The sequence below is a fragment of the Narcine bancroftii genome, chromosome 6 (assembly GCF_036971445.1).
Source record: "Narcine bancroftii isolate sNarBan1 chromosome 6, sNarBan1.hap1, whole genome shotgun sequence".
Classification (NCBI taxonomy): Eukaryota; Metazoa; Chordata; class Chondrichthyes; order Torpediniformes; family Narcinidae; genus Narcine; species Narcine bancroftii.
In genome coordinates this window covers 81,456,979-81,469,919 of record NC_091474.1, presented here as the reverse complement: position 1 = coordinate 81,469,919, position 12,941 = coordinate 81,456,979, and the positions used below count along the sequence as shown (strand labels likewise).

The 12,941-nt window shown below is 41.5% G+C and overlaps 1 protein-coding gene across 9 annotated transcripts in view; it reads right to left on the bottom strand.

Annotated features, from left to right (window-relative positions):
• The window catches only part of LOC138736277 (prolyl 4-hydroxylase subunit alpha-1-like), a 119,814-nt gene that overhangs the window by 13,546 nt on the left and 93,327 nt on the right, over nt 1-12,941 (bottom strand). The window contains exons 15-16 of one of the 9 annotated variants that reach the window (XR_011340191.1): nt 8,330-8,396; nt 5,837-6,081 (exon numbers count right to left, since the gene is read on the bottom strand). The exons of 7 other annotated variants lie outside the window; for them this stretch is intronic. Coding sequence is in view for 1 of the 2 variants with exons in the window: in XM_069885527.1 (XP_069741628.1) it covers nt 6,044-6,081 (38 nt within the window). In the remaining variant the exon portion in view is untranslated. Of the gene's footprint in view, nt 1-5,836; nt 6,082-8,329; nt 8,397-12,941 lie in introns of those variants that run through there. One more of the 9 variants, XM_069885527.1, reaches the window with a different exon arrangement.

The following is a 12,941-nucleotide window of genomic DNA, read 5'->3' as shown; positions in this document are numbered from 1 at the left end:
ATCTATGGTGAGGCCACACTTAGAACATTGTGTTTAATTCTAGTCACCTTGTTATAGGAAGCCATGGAGAGGGTGCAGAGGAGATTTACCAGGACGTTGCCTGGGTTGGAAAATGTCTTATAAGGCAAGGTTAGTGGGGCTGGGGTTTTCCTCTTTGGAGCGAAGAAGGAGGAGAGGTGATTTAATAGGGGTCTACAAGACTAGGAGAGGCAGAGATAAGGTAGACAGCCAGAGCCTTTTTCCCTGGGCAGGAGAAGTATATGCCAGAGGACATCTGTACGAAGTGAAGTTGAGGGGAGACATGAAACACAGAGAGTTGTGGGAGCCTGGAATGCATTGTGGTGGAAGCTGGAACATTAGGGCATTTAAGAAATTATTTGACAGGCACCTGGATGAAAGAAAGATAGGGAGTTATGGGGAAAGGAGGGTTTAGTTTTATTTTGGTAGGAATATATGGGTAAGCACAACATCGAGGGCCAAAGGGCCTGTACTGTGCTGTGGTGTTCTATGACTCTTTGTAGCACTGATCCCACTAGTGCTCTCATTCCAGGGAAGACATTGTGAGTCTGCAGTTAATGCAGACCCCTGAACAAGTCAGGTGAGTTTCACAACTACTCTGACCTTTCAAAGAAAAAATATATTCACTGGAATTTGCATGCTGAGGTTTTTCATTTTTAGAAAAACATACTATCATAGAAAACACCCAGACTGTGAAGCCAAAGGTAAAACACACAGCTTTAAAATGGAGCAGGAAGTTAATTGTGTCAAGGCAGATTGGAAGGAGGCAGTGATTGGTTGAAAATCCACGTCAGCTGCAGGCTCGTTTGTGGCTGACAAGTCTGATGCGGGACAGGCAGACACGGTTGCAGCGGTTGCAGGGGAAAATTGGTTGGTTGGGGTTGGGTGTTGGGTTTTTCCTCCTTTGTCTTTTGTCAGTGAGGTGGGCTCTGCGGTCTTCTTCAAAGGAGGTTGCTGCCCGCCGAACTGTGAGGCGCCAAGATGCACGGTTTGAGGCGTTATCAGCCCACTGGCGGTGGTCAATGTGGCAGGCACCAAGAGATTTCTTTAGGCAGTCCTTGTACCTCTTCTTTGGTGCACCTCTGACACGATGGCCAGTGGAGAGCTCGCCATATAACACGATCTTGGGAAGGCGATGATCCTCCATTCTGGAGACGTGACCCAGAGCCTGTGAGAAGGTTGACAACTGTGGCCCATTGGTCTCAGGTAAGTTGTCAGTATGGATATTATTGTGCTTCAGTCTTTTAGTTAAATATCTCTGTTATCCTTGTGTTTGATTTCATGCAACAGATACTTTGAAGCTATAGTTATTTACTCATGCACTGGATGGCAATATTTCTTGAAATGAGGGGCAGCAGGAGCCTAATAGCCTGAATATGCCCTGAATGTCTAATCTCGGAAGCCAAACGGGCTCAGGCCTGGTCAGTGTTTAGAGGGAGACCTGCGTGGGAACACCAGGTGCTGCAGGTTTCTGTGAGCGGCACTGGACAAAATGGTGACTTTCTGCCTGCCTTGTGTGTTAGAGAAAAGTTAAAGAATTTCATGTATGTTACATTCTCAATGAATTATTACATGACAATAATGGAACCTTAACCTTTAAAGTGTTAACTACGTGAGTTTATCAGGGAAAGATGGCAGAGTTTCTTCCCTGAAGCAGATTTATTTTTGCAGCAATCTGGTGTTTTATGTGCACATTTGCTGATTGTAATTTTAAATTCTGTATTTATTTAGCAAGTTGAATTTTAATTCCCCAACTGTTCAGGTGGGATTTTGCAATTCAGACCTCCTGAATGCTCTCCGGTTAACATTTGTGAGGCTATCGTGTTCTCATGGCAATATAATATTGATTTGATCAGCCCATTCTTTTTGAGATGGTGCTGTGATGATATGTTTCCTCCATTGTATATAATTATTGTTGGTTATTGTATATATGGAGCTGGCCCACCCACGGATGACTCAAATCCTATGACTCCTCGCCCATGGTCCTGGGCCATAAAGGTCAAGCCACCTCTCCCTTCCTACCATTCCTATCCCTGGATCTGGGCCAGCAAGGTTCTTCTGTACATTTAAGCCTATCGTTCCTTCAGCCTGGTCTTTTTGGTTACTGGTAGTGCAATAAGGTGTTTAATACAAAAGTGGAAAATGTATTGCCTTCTACGGAACAGAATGTCAAGATGGAACCAGTTTCTTCTCGGTTTTTGGCGATGTGGAGCACTCAGTGTAGCAGGGCTTTCTGTGAGGCAACATACGAGGTCAGCTGTTTTTGTTGGAAGGGGTGAAATCTCTGCTTCAGATGTTTAAAAGGAAGCTGCATTTACCTTGGCAGGGAATTGTATCAGCTCCAGTTCAAAAATGTGGGAGGTTATGAATTGTACAGCATAGACACAGGCCATTTGGCTGGACTTGGCTTTGCTGGACAGAGGTCATGTCTAAATGCAAACTCTCTGCATTCATTAACAGAAACATATGAATGGATGCTGTTGTTATCGTAACTGCAGTCTGTGTCCTTGGGGGTACAGGGGACAGGGAAATGGAGAAGTTTTCATTAATAAGCTGTGTACAAACTATAGTGTCTATCTCTGAGGATCCTGGGTGTCTACGTCTCTGAGGATCTGTCCTGGAGCCTCCATTTCAATGCAATCATGAAGAGGGCTCGCCAGCGGCTATACTTCGTGAGGGTTTTGAGGACACAGTATATCACCAAAAACTTTTTTTTTTCCAAAAAAAAATTCTAAGGGTGTACTGTGGAGAGCATTCTGACTGGTTGCATTACTGTCTGGTACAGAGGTGCAAGACAGGAAAGACTATACAGAGTTGTGAACTCGGCCAGTCTTCATTCTATTGAGGACATCTGCACGAGGGGGTGTCTTAAGAAAGCAGCCCCTGTCCTCAAGGACCCCACCATCCGGGCCATGCCCTCTTCACTCTGCTGCCATCAAGAAAATGGTACAGTGGACTGAAGACGAGCCCTCAACAGCACAAGGACAGATCCTTCCCCACTGCCATCAGATTCCTGAATGGGCAATGAACCACAGATCCTGCCTGACTTCTCAGTTTGTTTTGCATGAATTTAATTAATTTTAAATGTAATTGATAGTAGTTTTTAGACTGTGATGCTGGTGCTTTAAAAATACAGATTTAATGACACCTCTTCATGACGATAAGCAAAAAAGAAACTACAGTAAAACCCATTATCTGGAATTCAAGCAACCAGCAAAAGAAACAAATTGCCGAAAATAAAGGCCGTGTAATAGTTGAGTTTTGTGGACCAATATTTAGGGGGCTTTGACTATTACGTGGATATGACTTTTGACCGTGGTCGGGCACCCAGGGTGACAATTTGTGATCAGGGCATTGGGAGACTAGATGGGCAGGTGGCCAGGGCCAAAAATGAGGGGTCAACTTTTACATACATTAAATGGAAAATACCAGATTTTTGGGTCAATTTTACACTGTATCGACTATTACGTGAGAAAAGTATATACTCATGTAATCATTGAATTTTTTGGGGCAATAAAAGGGGAATTGACTTTTACATGGGTCAGACTTTTGACCGCGTTAAGTTCCAACGTCGTTCAAGGTGTTGGGACTTTGGATGGCCAAGTTGGTGAGTCCGCATTCGGGGTTTTGGGAGCTTGGATGGGTGGGTGGCCAGGGCCTAGGAGAGAGTCTGTGGCTAGGGCATCAGGTGCTCAGATGTCCAGGGTGAGGGTCTGGAGTTTGAATGGGTGGGTGGCTGAGGTGAGGGTTTGTGGTCAGGGCATCAGGAGCTCTGGGTGGGTGGATAAACCCAAAATAGGAGGGGGTGGGGTGGGTGGGTGGTTGACCTTTACACAGGTTGTTTTTCTAAAAGAAAAGGCCAATTTTTGGACCAAAAACAGGGGTTGACTTTTCCTTGGTATCGACTATATCACCATATCAAGTATATACAGTAGATTTTTTTCAATTAAATATTAGACACATAGATGGTAACAGGCCATTTCAGCCGACGAGTCTATGTCACCCAAATTAACCCTCAACCCCAGTACATTTTTGAAGGGTGGGAGGAAACCAGAGCCACACAGACGCAGGAAGAATGTACAAACTCCTTACAGACAGCGAGGGATTTGGGTCTGGTCCTGATTGCTGGCTCCGTAAAGGCATTGTGGGATTTGAACTGGGGTCTGGTACCGATCGCTGGCGCTGTAAAGGCATTGTGCCAGCCACTGCGCCAACTGTGCTGCCCCTATTTGGAAGTTTAAATTTGGCGCCCCGAGCAGTCAGTTCGCCAATTGTACAACGCACAATCTCAAGTAACTGGAAAATTCACTTGTCCAGCATTTATGAAGCCCCATAGGTGCTGGATACCAAGGGTTTTTACTGTATTTGGATCCCCTATTTTACATACACAGACATTGGATAGAACTACTGGTGATGTGTATGTACAATCAACCATTATTGTAAGATAATATTCATATTGTGCATGATGTTTTAGAAATGGTTTATAGACACTGGAACAGAGAAAACTGGGGAGAATGGTTAATGAGGCCAGCAATGTTCAGACTTGTAATGGCAAATCTGCTCAGAGTTAACATTGAAAACACAAGTAGGGAGTTGGAAGATTTGTTTAAGCCGACAGAAAAGATGTACACATATACACCATCTTTGGATACTGCAAGTCCTGCTCAGCTCGTTGTCTCATCACTTGTCACTGCACACGACAGCGAGGGTCGCTGCAGCTGACAGCGAGGTCGAATTCTAAAGTGGACTCTGTCTAGTTTCAGCACGCTGTTGTCAGTCCTGGATTGTGTGCGAGTCTCTAAGAATTCCCTGGACATTACTGCTGGCAAGTCAGGGGGCAAAGTGCAGCTTTGTGCTTGAGGGCTTATCAGTGAATCATTTGTGGCACAGGGTAGCAGGAGGTCACAGAACCATCGAGTCATCCTAAAGCAGCTCTTTCCAAATATCAATATGTGCTTTTCCTTCAGCTATTATCCAACATGCTTTAAAAATGGATTATTAAATGTGCATCCATTGCTCTGTGAGGCAGTGCACTCCAATCCTGACCATATGTGGCATCAAAGAAACATGACCTTGTGCTTTTAGCATTGGTTAAATTAGTAGCCTGCTTTTCCCTGATTTGCCTTTTTAAAATAAAAAATTATTATATAGTAGTTGCCATGAGGGACGAGCTTATTCTTTCTCCAACCCTGGGATCAACTGATTTAGCCCAGCCACTCAAAACCATTGTCTATTCATCTTTGAGGGATCTGGGCTTGGGTGGCAAGACCCACTTTTATTGTCCTCGAGAAGGTGAACAGATACTTTCTTGACATGCTGCTAAAACCTCTAGAGAAAACAGTGCAGGGGCACCGTTATCACACTAATATCCCTGGCTGTCGAGCCTTGAAAAAGGTAGTGGACACCACCTAGGCAAACTCTCCCTACCATCCAGAGCATCTGTCGGGGAATGCTGCTGTCGGAGAGCAGCAGCAGTCATCAAGGATCTGCACCACCCAGCACACGCTCTGATCTCACTCCTCCCATCAGGAAAGGTCTAGGTGTCACCTAGATCAGCTGCTACCCCTCCACCATCAGACTCCCCAACAACAAACTCAATCATTTAAGGACTCTTACTTTTGCATTTTATTGATTTTTTTTCCTCTCTCTGTATTGCAGTCAGTTTGTTTACATGTGTAGCTTGAGTACAGTTTTTGCACAACTGATAAGTAGTAATTCTGCCTCACCCACAGGAAAAAGAATCTTAGGGTTGTATGTGATGTCATGTATGTATTCAGACAATAAATCAGAAATTTGAGACAGAAATAATGAGAGAATTTATTTCCAAGCCGGGAAGATGTTTGACTTTTGGAAGATGCAAGTGTTTGTTCCCATGCATCTGATGCCATGTTCTTCATCATTTGGGATGTGAATGGCTGCAGTGCATTTTGTAAATGGAACCACAGTGCAAGCAGCATTTTAATGGCGGAGTTCCTGGCACTGTTAATTTTCTTTCATCTCTTCGGTGTTTTATGTCACTAAAGCTTCAGGAAATAACACTTTCAATGCATCCGTCCCTTGTGCCTGAAAATGCGAAAATAAAATTGAACATAATGGTATATAATATGCTTGGACATCTTGTGATCAACCCTTCTATTTGAGTGAGCAACTTTAGCTAGCTGAGAATTATTTTTGGTCTTTATTTGAGCTGTAGAGAGCTGCTATCATACACACCTTTATCAGGTGAGGAATTTGCACTGTTACTAATCCAACAGAGATGGGATCTCAGTCATGTGAAGGTTATTAGATGATGCAATGGCAACATACTGTGCTAGGACAGTTTAAAATCATAGCCAATCTTCTAGTGCATTGGAAGGTCTGTGGGGGCTTGGAGACCAGAGTCTTTGTGACAGTGGTTGAGGAACTGGAGAGGTGCAAAATGAAGGATTGTCAATTAACTCACTGATACACTATCGTGCTTTCGTTGACTTCTGCTTTTCATTTGTTGCAAGTTGTTTCAGGAGAAATGCAATGTTGGCCACGTGGCAGCTATACGTAGTCCTCATCTTCTGGTGGGGTTATGTTCCAGCACCCTCATTGTAAGTCGAAAAAAATACACTGGGAACTGACACAGGGGTGTGAGGATCAAAACGGGGCTGTGGGGAGAGGGCAGGGCAGTGGGGTCAGTGTGGGGACCGCCCCGGGGCGGTGTGGGCAGAGAGTGGAGCAGTGGGGACGGTGTAGGGACCGCCACGGGGCGGTGTGGGCGGAGAGTGGGGCAGTGGGGGCGGTGTGAGGACCGCCACGGGGCAGTGTGGGCGGAGAGCGGGGCAGTGGGGGCGGTGTGGGGACCGCCACGGGGCAGTGTGGCCGGCGAGTGGGGCAGTGGGGGCGGTGTGGGGTCTAACACCGGGCTGTGGCCAGAGAGCGGGGCAGTGGGGTAAGTTGGGGACTGATACAGGGCCGTAGAGACTGACACGGGACAATGGGATCAGTGTGGAGACTGCTGTCGGGAGCCACTGAACATCACAGCCTAGCCAGAATTTGAAGTATAGGGCGGATTTGTCCTGTCGTAACTTTGAAAAATGATAAGGTGGGACTCCTGTTGGCTCCACGGCCACGAGATACAGTGGAGAGAGACTGTCAGTGCAGGACCTTGAAGTCTTGATGAAGGGTTTCAACCTGAAGCATTGACAATTCCTCTCTCTTGCTCAATCTGCTGAACTCCTGCAATGGACTGTCGCATTGTGATTATTGAGACAAAGACAGCAATAACTGATTAACCTCCATTAGTGATTATTTTTGATTATGGGTTTAAATCCTTGGCAAGTTATCAAAAACAGCACCTTGCACTTTAGTTGTCATTTTTTTTCTATTTGCAATTATTTGTGGACACGAGATTTTGGCTGTGGAAAGACTGGCATCACCGACAGTGGGGTCTGTGTGGGAGATACCACACGGAGATGCCAGACCCTGCTCCATCAGCCTCTTGTGCTTACAATTTGAGGAAGACTGATTGGAGCCCATCTCTCCGTTAAAGTTCAATGCGATAAAGCTGGCAGCCTCGTGCTGAGGGAAGTGGAAGAACTTCCACGTGTGCATCTTGTTCCCACCACTGGATAATAACGTACAAGGAGGCCACTATTTTGAGAAGTTTTCAATCCTTGTTGATTCCTGCATGAGATTTATATCCCCCTGGTAAAGGTCACAGTTGGAGCTGCACATTGACTCAAAACTAGCATAAGCTGGTACTTCTTGAGGCCTGTTCCAGAACCTGTGCCTGATGTTTCAGATTTCACTGTGACCTCCTTCATTATTTTGGGTGTGAAGGCTGACTTGTTTTAACGTCGTGTCTCAAACTGACAATGCATATTCCATCTTTAATGTTTGGGATATCCTGTTCTTGTTCACGTACTTTGTTCTTTGAAGTAACTGAAACCTTTGAAGATGGGAGTAAATATTCAGCTGGGGAAGAGCCTTGGTCATAGCAGCTGTTTGAATACAGTTGGGTTAAACAGCAATGGCGTCGCCCAGGACGAAGAGCTGGTTGATGCCGCTCGCCATTGGGGTGACTCTCCTAAAGTGTCTCCTTTTCCCTGCATGGTTAAAGTTGCTCCAGTCAGGAGGGGGGATTAATTATGACGGTTCATGTAGTGGTTAGCGCAACATGGTTACAGGAGAATTAGAACAGTAGTTTTCAACCTTTTTCTTTCCACTATGCCATAGGTGCTCTGTGATTAGTAAAGGATTACTTAAGGTGGTTTATGGGTGAAATAAAAAGGTTGAAAACTACTTTTAATTGTCCCTAATTGATTCACTGCTTAAATTCTACCTGCTCAATGTCCTCGGTTTTTTTTTTCCCCATTGTGACTCCATCCACGTTCAGCACGGTTTCATAACTGCAAAGGAAATAGGCCATTGACAATTTTTCTCGAGCAAAATATTTCAGTAACAATTGGGTCTTGATCAGAGATTCTCAACCTTCCCTTCCCACTGACATACCACCTTAAGCAATCCCTTACCAATCACAGAGCACCAATGGCCTAGGGATTACCGACCTGGATAGTCTGCACCCCATGTATGAATTTTCTAATTTCATATAATGAGTTTTCCCTTCTTCTGTACCATTTCTGGCCACCCTCTCCCACCTCACCCCACCCAACAACCTTTTTTGTTGGCTTGTCCATACTTTCACATTCCTTTCCATCCTCATCTCCCCACTGGATTCTTCTACAGCCTTCCTCTTTCACATCCCCTCCCGGTTCCATCTGGTCTCTCTTGGTACAAACATCCTCACCTTACTATCAGTTTCCTGCATTGAGCAGCCTTTATCTGATCGCCCATCCCACCCTGGTCAACTTCCCTTCCCCCACCTGACCTCTCTGGTTTTTCTTGCCTCTCCCTCCCTTTCTCTGGCATGTGACAGTCCACCAGCCTGTCATGCTTCCCTAATTCACCAAGCCCACCCTGGATCCTCTTGCCAACATTCCCAGTTTTGTTTGGCCCAATTTATCACTCTTTCCTTCATCAGATTGTCTTTGGTGTCAGGTTCCAACATCTGCAGTCTCCTGTGTGTTGATAGTATTTTCTTTTTGAGTATGTGCCCAAGATAATTGAATGACCCACTGTATTAATGTCAATTATTAATACAGATAAAATTGTTTTGTACATTGTTAGACCATGGAAATTATCAATGGCAAATAGACACTTTATTCATTGATTAAACACTTAATTTCAAATAGGTTAAAGAGCTATTACACTCACAATGTATTTATACAGAAAAATTTTCCCATGAGGCAAACACAAGGAAAGCATCTGTTTACAGTAGATAAGGGAACTAACAGAAAACTTCTCCCAGTGGAGATTATCATGTGATATATTAAGTCAAAAGAGGCTTCAAAGTGTAATCTGATTATGGTGTTTGAATCATAATTGACTATTGTGACCTCTAGACTTCTTCCAGATCTCTGCACTCCTTCAATCAGAGATACTTATCAGAAGACTAGCAAAAAGAACAAATTGGCCAAATTTATGGTTAAATCAATGCAGGAAATGCAACTTTTGGATATATGGAGGAGGGAACACCCAAAGGAGAAGGAATACTCATATTATTACAGTAGACATAAAACTTACTCAAGGATTGACCTGTTCCTGTTGTCAGCCCAAATCCAAGGGAGAGTTAGGAAAACGGAATATAAAGCTAGATTGTTATCTGATCATTCGCCCCTGTTATTAGCAATAGAACTGGAAGACATCCCACCAAGAACATATAGATGAAGATTAAACTCCATGCTACTTAAAAGGCAGGAATTTAGAGAATTTATTGAACGCCAAATTAAAATGTACTTTGAAATAAATACGGAATCAGTGAAAGACAAATTTATATTATGGGATGCAATGAAAGCTTGCATCAGAGGGCAGATAATAAGTTGTGAAACTTAGATGAAAAAGGTCTACAATCAGGAAATAGAACAGTTGGAAAGGGAAATAGTAAATACAGAAAAAGAACTAGCAACAAGGGAAGATACAACAAAAAGAAGAGAATTGGCAGACAAAAAAAATAAAATACGAAACATTACAAATGTATAAGGTGGAGAAGAACATAATGAAAATAAAGCAGAAGTATTATGAGCTAGGAGAAAAAACGCACAAAATACTAGCCTGGCAACTTAAAACAGAACAAGCTAAAAGAACTGTATTGGCATCGAGAAAAGGACAAACAAATTACATATAACCCAAAAGAGATCAATGAAAACTTTAAGGAATTCTATGACCAATTATACCGAACTGAGAACGAAGGGAAAGAAGACAAAATAGATGAGTTTTTAGCTAAAATTGTACTACTGAAATTGCAACAAGTGGAGCAAAACAAATTGATAAAACCATTTGAAATAGAGGAAATACAGGATATATTAAAAAAACTACCGAACAATAAAATGCCTGGAGAAGATGGACTCCAAATAGAATTCTATAAAGCATTTAAAGAGTTATTATTTCCTCCTCTCCTGGAAGTAATGCACCAGATAGAAGAAACACAAAACTTGCCAGATTCATGTAAGACAGCAATAATTACAGTAATACCAAAGACAGGGAAAGATCCACTAATACCAGCATCATATAGATCAATATCTCTACTTAATTCAGATTATAAAATAATAGCAAAACTATTAGCAAACAGATTGGCCGACTCTGTACCAAAAATAGTAAAACCAGATCAATCTGGATTTATTAAGAAAAGATGAACAACGGACAATGTCTGTAAGTTCATTAAATTAATCCAAGCAGTACAAGGAAATAAGATACCAACAGTGGCTGTTGCTTTAGATGCAGAGAAAGCCTTTGATAGGGTAGAATGGAATTATTTATTCAAAGTATTACAGAGGTTCAACCTACCAGAAAAATATATTAATTGGATTAAAGCATTATATAAGGGATCATTGGCGAAGGTGACAGTAAATGGATATATATCGAACCAATTTAATTTAAGTAGGTCAACTAGGCAGGGATGTCCACTATCTCCCTCACTGTACGCTTCAGCAATAGAACCATTGGCAGAACTGATAAGAACAGAAAATAAAATAAAAGTGATAAAAATAAAGGAGAAGGAATATAAAATCAGTTTATTTGCAGATCACATCATAGTATACTTAACAGAACCAGAAATATCAGTAAAAGAACTACATAAGAAATTGAAGGAATATGGAGAAATATCAGGGTACAAGATCAATGCAAATAAAAGTGAAGCAATGCCAATGAATAATGCAGATTACACAGAGTTTAAAAAAATAATCACCATTTAAATGGCAAACACAAGCAATTCGATACCTAGGTATTAGACTAGATAATAATTTAGGCCACCTATACAAATTAAATTACCAGCCATTAATGAAGAAATTACAGGATGACTTAGAACATTGGAAAGAATCGCCATTAACACTGATAGGGAGGGTAAATTGCATTAAAATGAACATCTTCCCAAGGATACAATACCTATTTCAATCATTACCAATTCCCTTAACAGAGAAATTCTTCAATGAACTAAAGAGAATAATTCTTATGGAAAGGGGGGAAACTGAGGATAGCGCTAGATAAATTAACAGAATGGTACAATCAAGGGGGCTTACAGCTACCAAACTTTAAAAATTATTATAGAGCAGCACAATTAAGGTACCTATCAGATTTTTATCAAACAAGGGAAAAACCAGATTGGACCAAGATAGAGCTTGATAAAATAGGGGAGAAGGTACCAGAACATATACTTTATAAGTGGGATGAAAAACTGGTGCAATATAAAAGTTCACCAGTACTGCACCATTTACTCAACACTTGGAAAAAGATTCACTTAGAAAGGAAAAAAACAAATGACCAAATACCAAAATTATGATTGATGAGAAATCAACTAATACCTTTCACAATGAAGTACAAATATGGAATAACTCATAGTATAATGTTTGCATACCACCAACTGAAAGCCTACTTAAAGGATAAATTGGGAAACAGACTGAGATTACCAGAAGGAAGCAGCTTTGAATATGTGATTACAGAAACCACGAATATAAAAAGATTTATAACAAACATGTTCATCAAACTGCAAGAGAAAGAAAATGATGAAATAAGCTATAAAAAGATTTAAACATAAAGATAAAAAATGAAATATGGGAAAAGTTATGTTCTCGAACTATGAAAAATAAAATAAATATTTTATACATGATGCAGTATAATTGGTTACACAGGCTATATATCACACCCCAAAATTTAAATAAATGGGATCCAACAGTATCAGATAGATGTTTTTGCTGTAAGAAGGAAACAGGAACAACAGTACATGCAATTTGAGCATGTGAGAAAATGGAAAAGTTTTGGGAAGATCTAAATCAGGTATTAAATAAAATCACAAAAAGCAACATACCAAAAAATCCAGAGATCTTTCTTCTAAGTGATATAAGAAGTAAATAATTAGGCCTCAAACTGGATGAAGCGCAAAATAGATTTATTATGATAGCCTTAGCTGTAGCAAAAAAATGTATAATGTCAACTTGGAAATCAGAAGAGAGCCTGAGAATACAGAAATGGTACATGGAAATGAATACATGTATTCCATTGGAAAAAAATAACATATAATTTAAAAAATAAAGTCCCATTATTCGAACAAATTTGGGAACCGTACATGGAACACAACAGAGAAGGCCTACCGGGGACCTCCACCCCCTAAAATGATAGAATGAGAAGACGACAAAATGACCTGATCCAGTGTGTATAAGTAGATGACACAATTTTCTTGTTTATTTTCATTGTGTGATGACATTGTTTAATGGGTTTATGGTATTGTATATGTTGAATGTTTAGTGGGTTTGGAGGGTGGGTGGGAAGGAGGGAGAGAAAATGACAATGTGTAAATTCAAGAGGAAAATATTTGTGTGTATTTTGATTAATATGGTTCATAG